A 21,760-nucleotide genomic window follows, 5' to 3' on the forward strand; every position below is an offset into this window, starting at 1 on the left:
AACAACAACAAAATCACACTAACAACATTTATTCATTCAGCAGCACATTGATATGATCAGGCACTCAAATAGTGGCATTAAAAAGTCCCAAAAAATTAAAAGTTTCCGCATCACATTGTGGTTAAAAGTAAAAATGACCAGCAATTCCATTTATAAGAACACCATGTATATTGGATAAAATTTTTCATTTCATGCTTGTGGCAGAGGTGCCTGCCTAGACCAGAGTGACGTAAGTGGCGTCGGTAGTGACGCCGCAGTTGTTGTCTTTGGTAGACATGAGGATGTAGCCATCGTTACCCCAATAGGTGGACCACGAATTCTTGACTAACCAGTAAGGCTCTCCATTTAAGGTGCCGTATCCCACGGCGAGCACAGCGTGGTCCAGCGAGTCGGTCGTGTTACCTGAGGAATAAGCACATCGGATGTAAAAATGATACTGATTACGCTTGAATTTATTTAGCATTATCTGTGATTCACATAGCTTTAAAATGCAGGAATTTTGTGAGCATACCGCAGGCGGGCTCGTAGTAGACGCCGTGGCTATAGAAGACGAAAGATCTGTGAGCGGCGTCGATGCTGACGGCCACGGGGCCGTTCTTGAACAGCGCCAACTTCAGGGCCTCGGCATCGCCGGATGTTACGTTTGTGTAGCTGTGCACGTGCGCTGTCAGCTGTGACGCGTTGGCGTGGCAAAAGCCATTCTGTGTGCCCACAAGAGCTCTCATTGGACATGTAATAAATACTTGATTTTATTCCTGTATCATTATTCAATACCGTGAATGGGAATTTACAATATAATTAAAGTACTGTATTCTGTGGTATTCGATTAGGAAAGTATCTGACCATGCCCATATAAGCTCCGTATGTTTCGGTGGTGGCAATGCCTCCGTGTTTCATGTTCCACTCGTACGCTCGCCACTCCTCGCCACCGTCGCAACCGTTGTTGCCGAAACCCCATGTGCAGTCCACTAACATCTGCTGGGAGAGAACCTGCAGGGAACCTGTCTGTAGAAACAAACAAAAAAACACATCAGCCAAAGCGCTCCTTCATGATGACCAGTTAACGTACAAACTACAAGTGAATATTTACATTGTATATTAAAAATATTTAAAAAATGAAAAAAAAAATAGCAATTGTGCTCACTCATTGATCACCAATGTACAAGGTGCACATAGTACATGCATTTGTAAAAAAATACAATTCATTCACAAAATGTGAACAATACAAATATATCTAAATTAACAAACAATTCCTGAATCTTTGTAGATACTTATTTTAATATTTTACTTTTCATTTTAATTATGTAATTTAAACCACATAACCCTACAGGAAATGCCCCTAAATTGAACAGAAAGTGACCCAGAAGTGTTCGAAAAGCAACAGGAAGTGACCCAAAGTAAACAGGAAATGATCAGGAGTGCCCCAAAATAAACAGGAAGTGACCCAAATTAAACAGGAAGTGACCCAGAGATGTCTCAAAACCAAGAGGAAAAACAAAGTGAGTAAATTTGAAAATTTTCTCAAAAGTCCCCTAAAATCAAAAGGAAGTGACCTAAATTGAACAGGAAGGGACTCGGAAATGCCTCAAAATCAAAAGGAAATGAGTAAAATTAAGTGACTAAAATTAAAGAGAAAGTGAAGCGGAAGTGCCCCCAAATCAACAGAAAATGACACAGAAGTGCCCCAAAATCAAGAGGAAGTGACGCAAAAGTCCCCCAAAATCAACAGGAAGAGACCTAAATTGAACAGGAAGTGACTCGGAAATGCCTCAAAATCAACAGGAAATGAATAAAAAGCAACAGGAAGTGACTAAAATTAAAGAGCAAGTGATGCGGAAGTGCCCCCAAATCAACAGAAAATTACACAGAAATGCCCCAAAATCAAGAGGAAGTGATGCAAAAGTCCCCCAAAATCAATAGGAAGAGATCCATATTGACCAGCATGTAATAATTACACATTAATAGTGATGCTATTAGATTCCTGGTATATTATGGGGAAAAATCATATTATTTGCATGTAGTAATTCCTCTAACATTCCATACATGTAAATAGTGAGCCCTGGAATAAAGTGTTGCTGATACCTTTAAGAACAGAGCCCCTTCTAAAGCTCCAGTAGTGGCAAAGCTCCAGCAGGAGCCGCAGATGGCCTGGTCCTTCACTGGTGTCACAGCACCTGAACATTAAAAAAATATTATAAAATAAATTTCAGAACTAAAAAAACCCAAAAACTTTTAGGTGAAGTGGACGCACCGTAAAGGCGCCAGTCAAGCGACTCGGGGAGTTTGACTCCTTTGTACTTCTGGGTAGGGAAAGGACGTCCTCGGTTGGGGGTCTTTCCGCGCTTGCGTCCCCTCATGGCGGCCATCTCTGACATGGTGCGATCTGACAGGGAGTTGAGGGCCAGTTTGAAGGACAATCCTGCTCTGTTCTTGGAGTGAACGTATCTACAAGGGAAGATAAATTCAATCTTTTAAAATGACCATTGGAAATTGTGTTAACATGGAAAACAGGCACAAAACTAAAATGAATACAAAAACTAAAATTGTCTTTTTTTTTTTTCTTTTAAAGGTCCGCTTCTTCCATTACATGCCTTGCCCACCTAAGATTGTGAAGAAAAGCATGCTCCCTCTCCTCGTGCTCCCTCTGGTCACTGTACTGACGCTGAAACTTCTCTTTGAAATGTTCAAAGATGCGCCGCGAGTGGCCTGCAGACGACGTGTGGATGAGATCTTTCATAGGATTGGCCAACATGTGATGCTCCACTCCCGGACCAGGAAATCCTCCGCAGCTCATACCTGTCCATCAAGTTTTTTTCCTCATATTAGCACTTTTATGTTTCTTTGTTTTTTTGTTTTTGTTTTGTTTTTTAATGTTAAGGCAAACCTTCAGGGAGGGTGAACACGATGGGGTCAACTTTGGAGGAGAACTCCTTGTAGTCAACCAAGTATTTGTCAAAATGGGATCCCAGCAGGGTGTTGTAGCCCATCATCTCGTAGTGCAGCGGTGTGGCTGGATCCGCCCGGCCATCGCCAAGCTTCTCTGAGCGGGTCACCCACAACGTGTATGTGTTCTTCTTGTTGCCCACGGTGGTGACGTTCTGCCATACTTCACACAGGGAGCCACCAAAGTACTCCATCCTTAGGAACTGTCAAGGAAATAAAACCATTTAATCAATGTTAAAAACAAAAAAAAAGAATAAAATTAGACAACTCGAGAGAAAGTGCATGTAAAGGTTAAAATGATGAATAAAAAATGTTCAAATGTGGAATTTAATTTGAATAATGTGGATTATATTTTTTTTAAAATGGAATGATAATGAAAGATAAAATTATGAAATGATATTGAATGCAACTTGTAATAAAAAACAATGTGAATTGGTTTTGTTGAATGTGTCCCTGGGAATGACTAGATAATTTTCTTAAGCAACGCGATTGGCCAAAATTATACATTTTTTGTCAATCAGATTTTTTTGGGCATTGAATGAGGTGAACACTATCAATTTCAAATGGGGATACTGTGAATATGTGTTGTTGAAAGTGCCATTGGGAATAAATAGGGATTTTTTTGTTAGTACTGTAATAGTAAAAATGTTAAATTTTGGTCAAAATGAATTCAGATAGATCAAACAAAAAAATAAAAAATAAAAACAAAACTCAAAATTACAAGGAATTATTGTGGGGTTTGGGGGTTATTGATGTTGAGATTGAGAAATGAGAAAAATACTAGCCCTAGTGATGTGAATTTTCGGTGAAATAAAACGGGAATGATCTAAATTAGATTAGATAGATGAATTATGTGGAATGAGGAATAAAAAAACTGATTAGAGTAGAAAATAGAAAAAAAACAAACAAACAAACCTGGAAGCCCTGCAAGTCAGGCAAGGCTGCTTGTGTCGCAATAGGTTCCTCTTTGGTTCCATTGACCTGGAAGCACTTCATCACGTTCAGCTCCTCCTCTGTGGTCTCGGGGGTGATCTTGTAGGAAGCCCCCCATGGCTGTTCGGCCCCCAGTTGGTATGTTGACACTTGTCCTGGTGGAATGATGAGACACAAGAGAAATTTTACTCGCGTTTGTTTTGGCAAAAAAGAAATCAAAATAAACTCTTCTACTTTTCAACTATGTTTTGTCATCTAAGATTTACCATTCAGCCTTGAAAAAAATCAATTTGACCTAACAAAGACCTGGACTCCTAAAGAAATAGACTTTTAATGGAAATAAATATTGCAAGAGCAAGCAAATCAAACTCCTTTTTTGTTACTTGATTTACAAGTTACAAGATTTCTGATGTGCAGTGTCTGTGAGTAATAGTCCACTCTTTCTGAATGTTTCAGGTCCAATGTTTTGTTTAAGACGATAAGAAGAAAACAAAAAAAGATAAGCTGAACACACAAAACTTAGCGTGCTTCACTTGCACACTCATGTAAATGGAACAAGGTCACATGAGCGTGAAAGGTGATGATTAGAAGAGTGTTTCTGTTCCGCCCCAGTCGTTTGGGTTTGATACAATGACGTCTCAGTTTCACATCCCACTCAGCATGAAGAAACAGTGAAAAAGACAACAGGATTGTTTCCTACCGTGGTAGTAGTCAATACGGCTGGACTTTGCCTTCAGGTCAAACCAGGCCTCAAAGGGCTCCTTAATTTCAGCATAAGGCAGGGAAATCACTCCTGTTAAGAAACACTATCTTGAGACAAAGAGATGATGACACAAGCAAACAGTGACTCAAATTTGCTAACCTTTCACATGATGAGTGGACCCAAAATCAGGAAGGGAAGGCAGTGCTTTTGCTTCAACGCCTGCAAAAAAAAAAAAAAAAAAAAACTTTTTTTTTCAGACAAGAAATGAATTTGGAAAGTGAAGGTGTAGGGGATGTGTAATAAGTGAGTATTTGCATTAAATTAAACCCCGTGGATGAGTCCATCTTGTTTTCATTCATTCTAAAACAAGATACTGGAAATGAATGCCTCGTGTAAAAAATTAGCCACCACTTCACATGCCACATTGTGTTTTGCGTCAGTTAAGGTTGGTCAATGACTGGCGTAATACATAATGACGAATTAAAGCGCGTATTCTGCATTTATTTTAAGTTGCCAGTCCAAATTGAGACATTATTTTCTGCTTCAATGGGTAGCAAAAGTAAAATTCTCCTTCACAAACAGATTAAGGTGTTGGATTGTTTTTGCCTGAAACAAACAAAATAAAAAATCACGATTAACACTACAAAAGAGTTAAAATCTAAATGATAAAGTTGGCCGCTCTGAAAGGTCAACATTTAGATTGAAAAAGGAAAGAAAATGTTAGCTTCTTTATAACATTAACACAAGACCGCCTTACCGAAGACAATCCCCAGCAGAACAGCAGCAACGAACCACAAACGCATCATGATCTACTCAGAGCACAAAGGTAAAGAATTTAGATAAAAACACAACACTAAATTAAAATATTATGCATTGCTCTCTCTACAAACTGCGTTACTGCAACACGTAAACAAAAAAATAGCATGTGGTCATGTGTTTTCGCTCCAATCAATGGAGGATCCGGAAATGTTTTATCCAATCAGATGTAGAGAGGACGGGCTTTTGATAGGGCGTCATGTGATTTCCAGTCATGTGATCGATCTGTAACTCAATGCTCGAAGTAAAAAAAAAAGAATAAAAAATCATTGTATTTAAACTATAACGTAATCCAATCTCAAAATATAAGGCACGACAAAATATGGACTACTGTCACAAAATAATAATAATAAAAAAAATCGTAGAGTTGTTTTTTTAAATATATTTTTTCTGAACTGTATTTAACAAAACACATTTTGTCCCCAGATTTGCTTTTTATTGTTTTATTTAAATACAATACTTTGATTGAAACGTAGTTTCAGATAATTTATTTGCATTTGTTACCTCTGTACGTGATTAATTCTACTTGATACCAAAATGTCCAAGTAGTTACTTAACATAAAGGGGCTTGTATAACGATTACGCTGTCAACACATACTGATCGTTTACCATTTTAAATATGGAAGAGAATTAAAACTGTACTGAAAAGCTTCGGCAAAAAAAGTGCATATACTGTATTTATGATACAAAACACAACATAAGAATCACCAGTGTAGTGAAAACAATAAAGCACACTTTTTATTGCTTGTTACTATTTTTGCATTATGAACAACGACAAGAACAACAAGTAATGTTCAAATGCAAGAATAAGGGAGTATAAATACAGGACATTCTTCACTACTGGATTGCTATTTGAGTATTAAAAAAATAGACACCCAATAAAAAAAAAATACATTTTGTTTAGTGTGTGGGAACTCCATTTTGGGACTACTATTTACATCAAATATTGCAGTCTTGAACATGATCGATTTGCAGTACAACACAAAGACATCAGATGATTCACAAAATGAGTTCTCTTGAAGCGAGGATGGTTATGGAAATTGAGGTCCTTTTTGTTCACTCCACACAAATTCAAATGGCTACTCTCACATTTATTGGCACATTTCATTGACATTGCAGTCGTGATTAGACGTCATTGAGTAGGAGAGTGTTCGGCAGTGAGGGGAGTTCATTGCTTGTGCATTCCGTCTCCTTTTTATTTTCCGCATCGTCATCTTGTTGAGTGTGTGCAATGGTCAAGGTAAGCTTCCTCAGGTTTCCTTCCAGTGTGGCCTCAGCGCCCTCCGCTCGGTCTCCTGCAGGCCAAAAGGAGAGATGAGTAAATGGGAGGTTCCATATTTGGAAATGACTGACTGAAATGATTAATATTAATCAAATAGTTTAACTTTTAATTTGTATTCTATTTAAAAAAAAAAACTAACTTTAATATTCTTAGAGCATATTTTATTGTTTATTTTGTTCATTTCTTATTTGCAAGATAAAAAAGTCCACTTTTGAATGTTTTTGTTATATTGTATTATTTTTATTATATTTTTCAAAATATACAGTTATTCATTGCAATCTTGGAATTTTAATTCCCTTAAAATATTTTTAAAATTGTGTTGCATTAGAAATCTAGCTTAAGAGCTTAGCTTAGAAGTCTAGCTTTAAAATCATTAATAATAAAAACCTTTAAAAAGTTAGTTCTAGTTCAGCAATAAAGTTTTGAAATTTTACTGATCATATTTTACCAAATTAAACTATTTCCAATCACTGTAAAAGTAAAAAAAAGCATACTTTAAATGTGCTTTAGAAATGTTTGATGAATGAGCATCTTAAAGCTTATAAAGCTTTTAATGAGAAAAAAAATGTTGCATATGACACATTAGGGTGTTTGAAAATATTATAACACACAAACACACACCTCTCTCCTGGTCACAGTCCGGTGATGAGGCTCCGCTGCACTGGCTCCGAGGGCCCAGCAGCGGTGAGCCGTGCCCAGAACTACACAGCGAGTCTGAGCTGTGAGAGCTGCACGGGCTGGCTACTTCCAGGGCACCGGGAGAGGAGGAGGAAGAAGATGGAGAGGAGGGCGCGTGGAGCAAGGATGTCGGGGATGGCGGTGAGGGCGCGTCGAGTGTGGCGGACAGACCAGAAGAAGGGGACTGAGCTTCTTCCTCTGAGTCATCATCAATGGACACCGACACCACTGCGTGCATGTGAAAGAAAAACCTGACATCGACCACTTCAGATGGACCCTCAAGCTTTTTTGATTTGTTTCCGAAACTCACTAGACAAGCCGTCACAATCCATGGCGTAGGCGTCGACGTCCTCGCCGTCACCGTCAAGCTCGGCCCCGACGCCCCGCCCTCGGGTTCCGACAGAGCGCCTCTGAGCGTGGATTTCCTCTGAGATGCTCTCCAGGCGGCGCAGGGCGGCGCGGTACTCAGCTTTGGCCACCACTAGCTTAGCTTGCCGCTCATCCACATGCCGCTTTAGTTGCTACAATGAATGACAAATCGTGATGACTGCTGAATGAGACACGGCATAGTTAAAGCAAGAAGAAAAGGCAGAGAAGGTCCCCAACTAAGCAGCAACTAAGCTTTTCTAAAAACTAGGGATTTCAACTCAGCAGCATGGATTATATTCTTTGTGTAGAAGTGGAATATGTCAATATCTCAATTTTTATTTTGTTTTGTGGAAATCCATCACATTTAATTATAATCTGTATTATATTTAACAGTAAATTTGAACCCTTTCAGTACCAAGCATTATCCGAAAAGGCAAACCTTAGTGCCAGGCGATTTCGAGCATTTTGATGCCTCTTTCAAGGCCGATTGAACATTGTAATGTATGACTATGTAGACATTGGTGGTATCATATGAAAGATTGGATTCCTAGAAAAAGAAAGTTGTATTCTACCTTATTCCGTTCTTTAGTAATCACTGTTTGAAAATAGGTCGTTTGAGTGACACCAAGCTATTTTGGACAAAAAGAGAAAATGTGTTTACTTCACAACAGTGACTTTAAATACAATTTTTTTTAAGGATCTGAACAGTCCTTCCCTTTGATAAAACATAAACAAAAACAGTGAAAATGTGGTTTTGAAGGCAAAATAATAGTTTGGGTATGTATATACAGTAACTATATTAGAACAGTGCTCGATTGGGATAATAATAAGAGGACCACTGGCCATGAGTGTCATCTTTCCATTCATTAGAAAAGAAAAAAAAAACAAAGTCTTTTATATGACAAAAATGGTACTGAAAAAAGTTAGGAGGAAGCGACACACATTGTGATGTATTAAGCAAAGTTAATCAATGGATGGCGGGTTTGAAGGAAGGTAAAAATTTAAACAGCATTTCACAGTGATACATTTAATCATTGTCCAGTCGTTTCTGCCCAATTTTTTAGTCAGAATGATCGTTTAGCCATGTGTTAACTGGCCATTTTATTATTGATGACACATTTTAATGTGATTAATCAACTAGCTACTTAATCAATTGAAGTTTTATTGTTTTATTTGTAATACACAATTGTAGTCAATAATACATCAAACACCAACATTAACAAGAACAAAATTTGCATAATACAGAAGTGAATATTGAACAGACAGCGTGTCTTAGTACACGTACCTCAAGCTGGAGATAATACTTTGCTTTCAACTCAAAATACGGCCTGCAGGGGGAGACAAAAAGAGGACAAAGAGTAAGAGGGGGAGGAAAAAAAAAACATTTTCCACGCTGACCACCGGCATTCCTGGGCTCTTACAAAAGGGAGTTACACCCCAACAAGAAACAAGAAGAGAAACATCTGGACTTCATCAACACAGCCCCATTTTTGTTTTTCTTCTCCAAGCAAACACAAGAAGGCTACACGAGAGGTTTAAAAGGAAAAACAAAGTGGACTCACTTTGATTTGTTGATGGAGCGTTTGAGCTTCTTCTCCAGTTGTTTCATGTGGCTGATGCAGGACGTGTAGTTGGCCGCTGTCGCCTTGTGCTCGGCCTCGCTGCGCATTCGAGTCTGCTCGGCCTCCATTACCTACAAAAACATACGTTGCATAGATGTAAAACAGACACATCTACAACTGTATACATCCACCTTCACACATAGATAAAAATGTTGAGTCTTCTTGTTAAAAGTATTTGTCACCATCTTGAGAAAAGAATGTATCCAAATTTATGGGGGATTTTGGTTTTGAGCCAGAACAAACAGTAAAATACATTTTCCTGCTGACCCTCCTTTGGTGAGCTGAGCGGTACAGTATCAGTGATCATAAAAATGAGACCAGTGATACTGTATTACATAGAGTATTTTTTCATTTGTGTGTTAAAATTTTGAGTGTAGCACTTTTCCCCTTGTGCAAATATTTTTTTTCATTCAAATTTTTTTATGAGCAGTGGCTCTCAACCTTTTCATATGCCAACTGTGAGTCAAGCGGCGCCTATCTAGTCCAATGCATTGATGGCTGGAATAAATAAATAGAAAGAAAGAAAGAAAGAAAGAAAGAAAGAAAGAAAGAAAGAAAGAAAGAAAGAAAGAAAGAAAGAAAGAAAGAAAGAAAGAAAGAAAGAAGGAAAGAAAGAAAATGCTGTGCTGCTCCATCCTTGTCTGATTTAATAAAAATGGAATGGAAAATTGTGTCACTAATGACAATGCACAGCCATATAAAACGTCAAAAACCGCTAACATACAAGATATCATTCATGTGTTAAGTTTGTGTTAAATTAAAAAGTGAAAAAAATGTATAATATATGATATGTGGAATATAATGTAATCTATCCGTCCATCTTTCCATCCATCCATTTTCTTAAACACTTGTCCTCATGAGGGTCGCGGGCATTCTGGTGCCTTGATCAGCTATCTATCGGGGTACACCCGAAATTAGTTACCAACCAATCAAAGTATAGTAGAATTAGTATGTAAAATTGGCAAAGAAAAACCTTTTACCCCCTCCCTCTTAGCTTGCTTCAGTTTGTCAAATTTATTTATTATCCATCATGGGAGTAACTACAATGTTAGCCTATTAGCATAGCCAACCAAGTATTTTTTTTATGTTTCGAAAAAAAATCTGCTACTAGGCTATTATGCTAATGATATTCTAAATAGTATGACAAGCAGTGTACGCTGAATACAAATATTTAATCCACATTTCAACCCATTTAAAATAGTTTGAGAAAAAAAAGCAACATGACGTTTGTAAATGTCAAGTTTCTGCATGCGCACCCACCCTCTGCGTGGCATGGTTGAGCATTTCCTGCCACGCTGAGTCAAATTGCCGGCTGTCCTCCTCTAGCAGCCTCTCCTCGGCCAGGGCGATGGTCTCCTTGGCGGCTCGCAGGATCTCCACCGCCCGCTGGAACTCCTGGGTGGCCTTTTGGGCTTCAACCTGAGCCTAAAGGAGGACGGACATTTTACATTATCTACCTTATGGACAATAGAAATTGAATTTCCGAAGGGAATTTGCACACACAGACAAAAAAGGCACAAACAGAATCTTTGTGACTCAACACATTTTTTTTCAACCCACGCTAGCTGACAATTGGAGTTTTATTCCCATCATGCCACAGAATCCATTATTGGCATTCATTTTTAATCACATCCAGTGTAAAAGATGAATCCAAAATAGTGCAATGTGAAATGTAATGAAAAGAAAAACAGCAAACATGGCAAAGCAGCAATTAGCTGTTATGCTGCAGACCAATTGAATATATTGTCATTGAACGTGCTCAAGTATAAATGCATCCTAAAGACTACATATATTATTATTATATTATAATATATGATTATGTGTGTATTATTATGTAGATATATGTGTGTGTATATATTTTTTAATTCAAATAAATACATTGATTATGAAAATATAATTTTTATAATGCCTTGTCTACCACAGACATTGGAAGAATAATGCCATTAGAAATGTTCTATTATATTATTATTCATCAAAATATTTATGTTTTAATTTTGCATAGCGTGCTGTACCACTATATGGCTAACAGGATAACATACTACAAAAACATCGGAAATTATATTGGATTACAGGTTTAAGATGGCTGCAGTCAGTTTTAGATGAGAACAAAGGACAATTGTTTTATTCAGGGCAAAAATTGTTAAAAATTGTGAATAAGTTTTGATGTAATGATTTACTGTGCATGGTGAGACTTGAATGGTTATTGATCAATACTTTTAATTGTGTTTTTGTCCTAAAATGCATCAGAAACATAAGATAAAGCCACATATTTCTGCTTTATTGATTTATTGTCATTGAAAATAAAACTGATATGTAGCATTGGGGAATTAACTAATTTACTGCATACATTAATGGCCTATTTTAATACAACTTTACAGTTCCAGAATTACTTTCTTCTACTTTAATAAAAGAAACACAATGAGCAATGTAAAATTATATTTTGTGAACATTTTAAAAAATCATTCTACATAACATTTCATACCTAAAAAAATGAATAAAAAATGCGCTTCAATGAACTGCCAGCAACAAAGTCAATGGGAGTTTTTAAAGCTGTGTAAGATTTGTTTCTCATGCCCCCCTCTTCCCTACACACCCACATACACAGCCACTCCCCATCATCTCATGTCACGACCACCAGTCGGGGTCACCCCGCGGCAGATAGCCCCCCCAGCAATGACGTCAGCAGTAACAAAGGTGATACCACCTGTCATGATATCCAAAGTGAAATGATGGAGGAAAGGAGTGTATAGATAGCGCTTTGTGTGTAATCTGCTCTGTATTACAAACAGGGTCCATGTGACCCGCTTCCCAGGCTCGACACTGGCAAGATAATTAATGGGGGTGAAGACTACAACATGAAATAATCACTCGTTTTATCAGGGTGGAGTTAAAAAAAAAAAGATATTTGCTGAGACGACATCCTCAGCGAGGATAAACAGCACACTTCCTTTCCCATGTTGGGCTATAAGACAAGTAGTTAAACTAATAGCTAATATTATTCTAACAATAATGAAAAACAAAATCACTGTATAAATGATGAAACCTCTTTTTTTTTTCTCCAGTCACATCACTTGTTGCTGGGTAGAATGTAATGAGGATGTGCAATTAAATAAATGATTTGATTACAATTTAATCATCGCTTTGTATTACATACTATAACAAATGTTTTTATGCCCTTAAATCATTTATCAAGTATGTGTCATCTAAATACGATTTAATACATATATGGCATCACAATACAATCATCGCACGGTAATACATAGAAGATAATGAAGTGTAGTAAGCTACAAAATCTGGCAGGGCAATACTAAAGCATGCCTTGAATCAATGCATTTTTTTCACTATGTCCCAAGGATACGTTTGAAATATTTCCAGTCAAAGGTTTGAAAACACCCTCAATTTATTTGATTTTATTCAGTGTATTTATTTTTTTTAAAATACAGTATTCCTGAACTGTCATTATGATGAATTATTGATGGAATTACCGGTATATGATGAACAAAAATAATCACAACAAAATGTTTATAAATTCGTTTTTTCTAAGTGAACACCCTTTTCCCACAAAGCAGCTTTCCATGTTGTATAATTACAATTATGTGGATGTTGCTTAAACCCTTGAAATTGTTTTTTTTTTTTAGTTTTTATTATTATTATTATTATTATTATTATTATTATTATTATTATTATTATTATTATTATTATTATTATTATTATTTTTACGTAGATCATTGTGAAGAAATACTGATGGAATTATTTGGTAAACAAAAAAATGTTAATCATAATACAATGTTTATAATTTTGTTTCTTGTAAGTAGGCACCTTTTGCTTAGAAAGCAGCTTTGCACATGTAAAAATGATCTATCTGTTTTATGATGTGGATGCTGTTCATTTTCAAGAGTAACTAGCTTTATTTTCTTGACCTCTAAATTTGTGTGACAGCATTAGAATGTGAAAGTTCAAAGGTGTTTCCAAACGTTTGACTATTACCATACGCTGATGTCATAATCGTTCCTGCATTGAATATAAAATATATTTAAAAAAAAAAAGAACTGCTGCATTTGGTGGTGCACTGCATTTACCTAATTTTTTATTGGTTTATGATGATATAGTGTGCTAGGATTGGAATTTGTATAATTTGATTTTGTAATTTTTTTTGTCTATTTGACGTTTTTAAAAAAAAATGTTAATCACCACTGAAGTAACAATTTGGAGGATTAAATACTTTTACTTCAGTAATATTATTATTCTAAAGTAACAGTTATAGCACAAACTGGGCAAATTTCAAAATGACAACGCTCCCTTTTCAAATTTCTTGGAATGTAAGGAGAAAAACATGTTGGTGCTGCAGCTGGCTCTTAGGATGAGGGGGGCGGAGGGCAAATAAAGTCTGTGAGTGTGCACGTGTGACACTGTCAGGGAGGCATTTTGGATCCTCTTGGAAAGTGGGTCATGTTTTAAATATTAAAAGTTCCCTGTCTATAAATCATGACCGGACAATATGCCAGTTTGAACCCTGAGGCCTTCATCTGCTTTGCTTTGTCGCTAAGCCCCCTTCAGATATGCACACACAGACACACACAGACACACACAACACATTCTGATCCCCCTCACGTGCACATTGGTCCAATTCCACAGCACAGCTACTCTACATATATATAGTGTCTCCTCACCCCTTGGTGCTTGACTTTTGAGGGCTTCATGTTTTTTTTCAAAAGCATGTCATTTTATAGCAGCAGTAACACTCCCACACTCACTCCTCATGTGGAGTCTGCAACAGTCTAACAGTCTGTTAATACTCGATCCTGTTCAGCTGCAAATGAAAGCACTTTTTCTTAGATCTAAACCACTGCTCGTCATTCTACATTGACTGAGTCATGGCGTTATATACGGGCGTCTTGGCACTACACTTCACAACTCAGGCGGTGCACTTGTGGCTGTGAGTGAAAGAGCTGTGTTGAGAAGTACAAGTGTGTGTGTAAAGAAAAGTTGCATTGTGAGAGACTTGGGGATGGGAGGTGGAGAGGTAGTACTTGAGGCTGCGGGGACAGTTGACGGCTCTAATGCAATGTGTGTTGTATGTTGATTTTATATATATATATATATATATATATATATATATATATATATATATATATATATATATATATATATATATATATATATATATATATATATATATATATATATATATATATATATATATATATATATATATATATATATATATATATATATATATATGTGTGTGTGTGTGTGTGTGTGTGTGTGTGTGTGGCTGTTTAGCATCCAGAGGTGGTTTAAAAATAGATGTCGCATGTGTGCGTTTCAAGTAGATATGAGATGAGCTTTTTCAAGCGTCTCCCTGCTAATCCTCACTAAGCCTTTCACTTTCCAACTCACTCTCATTCTGTGTGTGTGTGTGTGTGTGTGTGTGCGTGTGTGTGCGTGTGTGTGCGTGTGTGTACCTGTCTTGCTACTTTACGGGCCTCCCAGTATGGTTTGGAGTCGTCCACTGCCCGGCCGATCTTTTTCACCTGCTCATCCAACTTTACGGTAGCTTCCACAAGCACAGCGCGGAACCGCTGTCGGAATTCCTGAGAATACAAACAGACACACGCACACACACACACGCACGCACATTAGTATGGGTAGAGTGGGTATAATTTGGTGTTCAAAGTGGCTCAAAGTCTGTGAAGATGAGTCAGAATGAGTCCTAAATGCCTCTAAGCGCTGTTGTCATGAGACCAACGTGGTTGTGGTTTGTTCGATTAAGGCAACCAAGCAACTTTGAGGGAGTTCAATTTGATTTGAGGCAGCAGGAGCCTAGGCACAATTGAATCACTATGTGTATAGCATATAAAACTCTGACAGACAGAAAGGGTCATTTAATGCATAATGCCACCATTTTAAAGCCTACTTAAGTGTATTTTGACAAAATGACCAACTGGATTGAATTGCAACTAAATCAAATCAAATCTCCCCTCTAGGGATGAACAAGATCTCTAATACATTACATATAAAATGAATGTACAATATGTGCCTGTTTCAGAACCATTTTTTCCTGTGCAAAAATGCTGAAGAAGGCTATCTCATAATTGAAGTCATCACCTAATTGTTTACAGCACATGTGCTGGAGAATTTGGCTGAATGGCATCTTCGTGCCGGAGTCTATTAAATGCAACACGGTGATGCAGCAACAGACCATTTGTGTTCACAAATGAAAATGAATGGTGGCGACACCTGCATCCTGTTCATAAAAGTGACCTACAAGAGCTAAAGGGCGGAAAAGGTGTCACAGGAAGTGTGCTTCCCTATGACATCATAGAGTTTCCCCACTTCCTGAGCCAAAATGTAGCAGCATGTAGTTGCTTTTATGCTTGCCTATATGTCCAACTAGCTTCATTTTCACAAAACAATTTTAACTGTGTCGATTCATTTTGCATCATCAAGCATCATCATGTTTTTAACACTTAAAAAGGTTCATTAGTTCGTTGAAAAAAAAAAAACAGCCACACGTGAAAAAATTTGAAATGTACCTAATTGTGACATAGGCGACTGCAACCTGATGTATGTAATGAAATTTCCCAAGGGTGGGGATTTTTGTTTTGATTTGTAACTTTCAACTTCAGTCGTTTAACTATATTCATTACAGTAAACATTTTTTTTTACCCCTTGAACCACTTTTGGTGAAGGTTTAAACCCTTGAGGATCATATGAAAAGGTTGAAACAACAATACAGTACTATATATATATATATATATATATATATATATATATATATATATATATATATATATATATATATATATATATATATATATATATATATATATATATATATATATATTAGATCATTTTCAATAAAAAAATTATACATTATTTTCTTTTGGTTTCATTATATTTTTATTCTCTTTTTGTAGACAAAAAGAAAAAAAAAAGTTCAGCCCCGCCTATCGCCCGTAGGCAGCTGGGATAGGCACCAGCAAGCCTATGACCCTGGTGAGAATAAGCCGCTATAGAAAATGGATGGATGGATGGATGGACAAAACCAAGCCAAACTTTTTTTTCTTTTTTTTTTCAAGATAAAAAACACAAAATATGTATTATTTTCCTCAAATATTTCCCAGGTGGAATCATTCAGATTTTCGGCCTTTGGTTTCAATAATTGATTTTAGAGGGTTAGGGTTAGGGGTTAGGGGGGGCGCTATTACAGTTTTTTCCCCCAAAAACTCACATTTTGTAACCCAGAGAAACTATAAATGTATATATACTGGTAAATATAATGTATACAATAACATCTATCTATCCATACATACAAAATACATACAGTAAAATTGTTTCAATAGTTATTTTTCCTTTTTCCCTTTTCAAAACATCAAATCTTTTCAATATTATCATATCTAACTATAGGTGTTTCTGTTTTAAGACTGTTTTTCATGCTCTTTTTCATCACATCAACCAAAGTTTTTTTTTGAGGAACACAACTTTGTATTATTTTCCCCCAAAACCTTTCAAAGTGGAATAATTGTGATTTTAGGGCCTTTGGTAGGTCAATGTTTCATAGCATCAGTGGTTTTAATGCATTTATATTTTCAGAACAATTACTTTTTTTTTTTTTTTTTGAAACCTCACACTAACAGTGAAAATCTGTTAATAATTGATTTTTGTTATGATGCATTAATGAAACAGAGGACCATAAAGTATCAACAACATACGTTAAGAATGTACACTATCATGGACCAATGTTCCATGAATGACAAAAACTTTACATTCAATATTTTGTACTATACTTTGTTTTCTACCTGATTAACTTTATTCGTAAAGTATCAATTTCTCAACAAGGGAGCAATTTCATGTGATATATTGTGTTTTAATGGAATGCAACACTTCAATTGAGTAAATGAAGGACAGTTTATATTTTAGACAATAGAGATATACTGTATTGTTTATGAAGAAACACATTTTATTTTAGAAGAATGACAATAACTGATATGGGTGAAAAACACAATATTTAAATACTTCATTTGGTGAAGGTTGAACCTCATAGTATTATTGACAAACAAACGACTAAAAAGTACTTTGTGGAAATGTATGTCAGAGCTTGTGCGTAAACCAACAGCTTGGTTACTCTGAATTTGCAGCACAGTGGAAGAGAGTGCATCTAGAATGGGAAAACCACAATCTCCGGACTGCTGTGCCAGGAAGTAATTCTATCCTGCCACACAGCTAAAAAAGAACGGCCCTGGAAACTAAAAATGCATGGCATCCATTTTGGATTTTTGGTTTGTTTTTAGAGGAGATTATGGGATGTTTATGGGAAACAAGGTCAGAACTTGGGATTCCCAAAAGTGCCCCAAATAGAACAGAGACAATTTAAGGACAGACAAAGCATCATTATTTGCACAAGCTAATAACAGCCAATGCGAGACCTGTGTCAACAACACTGCCTATGACAAGAAAATAATGCTAATTTTTTACCATAAATTCATTGCAAATTTCAAGTTTTGCGTTCCTCATAGACTGAGCCATTAAAAAAAAAAGAAGAAGAAAAATACCAATGATGGAAGTCGCAGGGTAGTCACATAAAGGGACAGTGTGTAAGATGTTGACCATATTTCATTAAAAAAGAATAAATTAAATGATGGCAAATTTCAAAAACTTGCAAATCAATGTGTGCTTAATGACCAACAGTAGGTTTTAAATGAGGTCTAGTTATCATGAAATTATATTACATGGGGGGGGTGGCACTTCTCTGGAGGCGGCCATGTTTGTTATACCTACGTACTGCTATCCATAATGAAAAACTGTCTAAATCTTACACACTATCCCTTTAATAAGCAGTGATAATTTGAGTCATGTTATTAAGATTAATAAAACCTGGTCGTGAGTGCTGTCTACATGTCTTTATTGTGTGTGCTTAAATATTGTTTCTGGCAAGGTGTCACTCGTTGCAAAGTTAGCATTTCTCTTTTCACAGTTATTCAAACAGCAAGGTGTTATTTGAACTCTTTCCGTGCCAAGCATGATCTAAAAAGGCAACTCCTATAGTGCCAACCAATTTCGAGCATTTTGACGCATCTTTCAAAACCGACAGACTATTGTTTTGTATGACTATATAGACATGGTGTTACCATATGAATGATCATATTCCATTCTTTACCTGGAAAAAAGTAAGATTTTACCTTATTCTGTTTTTAGTAATCACTGTTTGAAAGTAGGTCATTTGAGTGACACCAAGCTATTTTGGGCAAAAAGAGAAAAATCCTCGCACTTATGGACTTTGACAAATATTTTTTTTTAGTAGCATCTGAAAGATCTAAACAGTCCTTCCCTTCAATAAAACATGAACAAAAACAGTGAAAATGTAAAACTACATTACAACAGTGATCATCTATCCATTCATTAAACAAAAAGATTAAAATTCTTATCACTGGCACACAACCTAAGTATTTTACATGACGAAAATTCTCGTCCACGGCACTGAAAGAATTAACTAGCACTCTAATAGTTTCCAAAACGGGGCAGCTCTTGATTTTGCACACACAGCTTTTGCAAGTCATTCACAGAGGAACTATTTTGAGGTACCTTTCACGTTGTTAGGCAATTTTCTAAACCATTAAGCCAAATGAGAAGACTCATCTCTTCCCTTTGTAGGGAGAATCTGCAAATGCGTTTAGGGAAGGGTAGAAAACTGCACTGTGACTGCGGAGAAAGAAGTCTTGTGTTTATTACCTCCAGCTCACTCTCCCAGCGGTTGATGTCATCTGTGGACTGGTTTAACTTCTCCAGCTCTCCCTGTTTGCAGTCAACATGGAGGGGACAGCACACATATTGGATAGAGGTTAAAAGACGTTTCAGTTGATTCAATTCGGAGAATCTGGACTGCAGAGATTATGGCATGAAAGTGGACATTGTTGGATGTCACTGATTGTTTTAAATGAGATACATTATGCAATTAGATTTTTTTGGGGGAAAAATCCCTGGTGTATTAATAATATTTCTGCTGCATGATTCAAGCAAAACACTCCACAGATTAACAACCACAGAGAACCTATACTACATCATACAGGAATCATTATACCATTCATTGTCAGCTCGGTAAAAATAGAGCTTTGACGTCTTAAGCCGTCATTGGCAGCGAATGATGAAACTTTCTTCCACGAATTGGCAGAAATATTATTGCATTTTTATTCGATATATGCTAGTGACAAGTACACTCAGTTAAAATGGATTATTGACGTCTAAAGACGTCACTGGCAGTAAATGAGTTCAAATTTGTTTGTTTTGTGGGAAAATTGTGTCTCATCAAGTGTCTTACAACATGAACACTTGGAGAGGCAGGCGCTTTGTAATCGGTATGATTGATCAGTTTTGAGCGATTATTTATTCAGTATGGTTAACATCTACCATCTATTTAGTAGTATGACTTTTCAGCAGACTAGTACCAAATTTGGCATACTAGTAGGGCAACTGCAAACCAGTGATGTAAAGTGCACCCTAGATGACAATTGTGCTCTTCTAATACTATCTGCGCAATATGAAATTCTACCAGTTAGCAACTTGCGTGTATCTAGTACTACTAGTAGTGTACGGCTGTTAACTAGTCCACAGTTTTGCCTCACTGATAACCTATAGTTGTTCTACTAGTGTGCATAAATGTCACAACAGAAGGCAGTAGTTGGAAAATGCTACTAGTAAATTAGCCATTATACTAGTGCTACTTGTGACATTATGAACATCTACTAGGTAAGAACTAGCACCTTTCCAGTAGTACTTGTAGTGAACAGATAACCTTAGTAAGACACAATCATGCTATAAGTACTACCTGCGACAATATGAAAGTCTACCAGTTAACAACTTACACATTTTTAGATCTACTAGTATTGTACAAGTGTTAACTAGTCCAGTTGGCCAACTACTGTGCAAAAATCAGCTGAGGGCAGTAGTTGGAAAATGTTACTAGTAAGTGAGCCATTATACTTGTGCTTATACTTGTGAGATTATGAATTTATACCAGGTAACAACTAGCACTTCTCTAGTACTACTAGTAGTGAACAGATAATCTTACTATTAAGAACCAGTCATTCTACTAGTGCTTCCAGCGGCATTAGGAAACTCTACGAATAAACCACTTCCACTTCTCCACGTAGTTCTGAACTAGTCTAGATGTGTCTCACTAGTAACCTAAAGTTGCTGTGTTAGTGTGCAGAAATGTCATACAGTAGTAGAAGGCAGTAGTAGAAACATGTTACTTGTAGACAGGCATTCTACTTGTGCTACTTGTCACATCATGACGTTCTACTATTTGTCTATTACTGCTAGTACAGATGTTAACTAGTCCACCGTTTTGCCTCATTAGTAATCTATAGTTGTCCTACTAGTGTGCAGAAATGTCATACAGCAGCAAAAAGCAGTAATGGCTTCAAGTTCAGAGTAAGATAGTTACAGTATTCTACTAGTGCAATTCATTATCTTAGCAGTTCAGACAAAGAATGTACAAGTACACAGACCAAAGCCGGGTATGGGGTGCAAATATGGAAATAAGACATAGTTTTACGTCACAATCCGGCAAAATACAGATAAGCATCTTTAAAAAGTTGTAACACTTGTAACCAATCCATTTAAAAGTTAATTTTTTATAAACCATCAGAAATGTCACCTGGATTCTTGGGTCGACCTCTTCTTCCTCCTCAGCACCCTGGCAGTCTTCCTCATATTCAGTCCCATTTTGCAAAGACTCCATTGTGAGTGGGACTGTCCTCCGGTCTCACAAAGCAAGAACCCAGGTTCGATACAGAGTTGTGTGGGCTGGTGGATTTGGGGGTGTCCGCCAGTAATGACAGCCATTCGCTCTTCGCCCTCCAAATACGCGCAATCACGTGGCGTGCTTCAGGCTCTTTGGACGAGTCGAGGTTTTCGGGATGCTGGAGGGGGTCCCTGGACGCCGGTCTGGCCGCGGGGGAGCCAACTAACCCAGTGGAGAATATCGCAACCTCAGGGACCGAAGTCGACAGGAGGGAGAAAGTAGTACAGTTAAATGACTAATGACGCAAATAATGTATCCGGTGTTTATCGTCAAAATAAAAGCATCTGGATACAATTCCGATGATATTACCTTTAACTTTCTGCCCAAGTTCCGTTTCAAGCGCAGGTTCACTTGGAACTTGATTCAACGCCAACCACAAAGGGTTGAGAGGCAGTCTCGCGTGCTCTCTGGTGGCAAATATTAAAAGTGCAAAACAAGCATACGAAGACGGTGTCCACTTTATTTGGATTGTGAGAAATAAAAAAACGAATAAACTGAAACCATCAAATGAAATTAAAAAAAACATACCAAAGGAATTTATGCACCCCAACTAAATTGTATTTGGGAACCCCAAATTACAAAAGTATGAAGCATAAATAGCTATTTCG

The 21,760-nt window shown here is 36.9% G+C and overlaps 2 protein-coding genes across 3 annotated transcripts; both read right to left on the minus strand.

Moving 5' to 3' along the window:
* Positions 1–13: 13 nt before the first annotated feature.
* Positions 14–5,517, minus strand: LOC148406589 (digestive cysteine proteinase 2). The gene is made up of 11 exons (XM_088405021.1): positions 5,337–5,517; positions 4,739–4,798; positions 4,577–4,669; positions 3,859–4,031; positions 2,885–3,146; positions 2,601–2,796; positions 2,252–2,445; positions 2,083–2,174; positions 844–1,005; positions 512–701; positions 14–402 (listed from the first exon to the last, which is right to left on the minus strand). Exons 1-11 carry the CDS (start codon positions 5,383–5,385, stop codon positions 215–217), a joined length of 1,659 nt encoding a protein of 552 aa, XP_088261147.1. The 5' UTR covers positions 5,386–5,517; the 3' UTR covers positions 14–214.
* Positions 5,518–6,106: 589 nt separating this feature from the next.
* On the minus strand, positions 6,107–21,648 carry LOC148406590 (SH3 domain-binding protein 5-like). Of its 2 annotated transcripts, XM_088404878.1 has the most exons (10): positions 21,462–21,648; positions 21,006–21,339; positions 19,079–19,141; positions 14,812–14,940; positions 10,607–10,771; positions 9,287–9,417; positions 9,010–9,052; positions 7,666–7,876; positions 7,299–7,583; positions 6,107–6,690 (listed from the first exon to the last, which is right to left on the minus strand). In XM_088404878.1, exons 2-10 carry the CDS (start codon positions 21,087–21,089, stop codon positions 6,521–6,523), a joined length of 1,281 nt encoding a protein of 426 aa, XP_088261004.1. In that variant the 5' UTR covers positions 21,090–21,339; positions 21,462–21,648; the 3' UTR covers positions 6,107–6,520. The 2 variants fall into 2 exon arrangements, with proteins under 2 accessions (XP_088261004.1, XP_088261003.1); XM_088404877.1 differs by lacking the exon at positions 21,462–21,648 and having other exon boundaries at positions 21,006–21,383.
* Between the last annotated feature and the right edge of the window lie 112 nt (positions 21,649–21,760).

Source organism: Hippichthys cyanospilos, chromosome 21, assembly GCF_059441005.1.
Source record: "Hippichthys cyanospilos isolate Australia breed blue-spotted pipefish chromosome 21, RoL_Hcya_1.0, whole genome shotgun sequence".
Taxonomy (NCBI): domain Eukaryota; kingdom Metazoa; phylum Chordata; class Actinopteri; order Syngnathiformes; family Syngnathidae; genus Hippichthys; species Hippichthys cyanospilos.

Coding starts and splice junctions, on each gene's coding strand:
- LOC148406589 (XM_088405021.1), bottom strand. CDS start 5,385: ATGATGCGTTTGTGGTTCGTTGCTGCTGTTCTGCTGGGGATTGTCTTC. Junction 2,175..2,251: donor GCTTGACTGGCGCCTTTACG/GTGCGTCCACTT, acceptor TTTAATGTTCAG/GTGCTGTGACACCAGTGAAG. Junction 702..843: donor ACGGAGCTTATATGGGCATG/GTCAGATACTTT, acceptor GTGGGCACACAG/AATGGCTTTTGCCACGCCAA.
- LOC148406590 (XM_088404878.1), bottom strand. CDS start 21,089: ATGGAGTCTTTGCAAAATGGGACTGAATATGAGGAAGACTGCCAGGGT. Junction 14,941..19,078: donor GCTGGGAGAGTGAGCTGGAG/GTAATAAACACA, acceptor TTGTATTCTCAG/GAATTCCGACAGCGGTTCCG. Junction 9,418..10,606: donor TCAACCATGCCACGCAGAGG/GTGGGTGCGCAT, acceptor ATGTTTTTGTAG/GTAATGGAGGCCGAGCAGAC.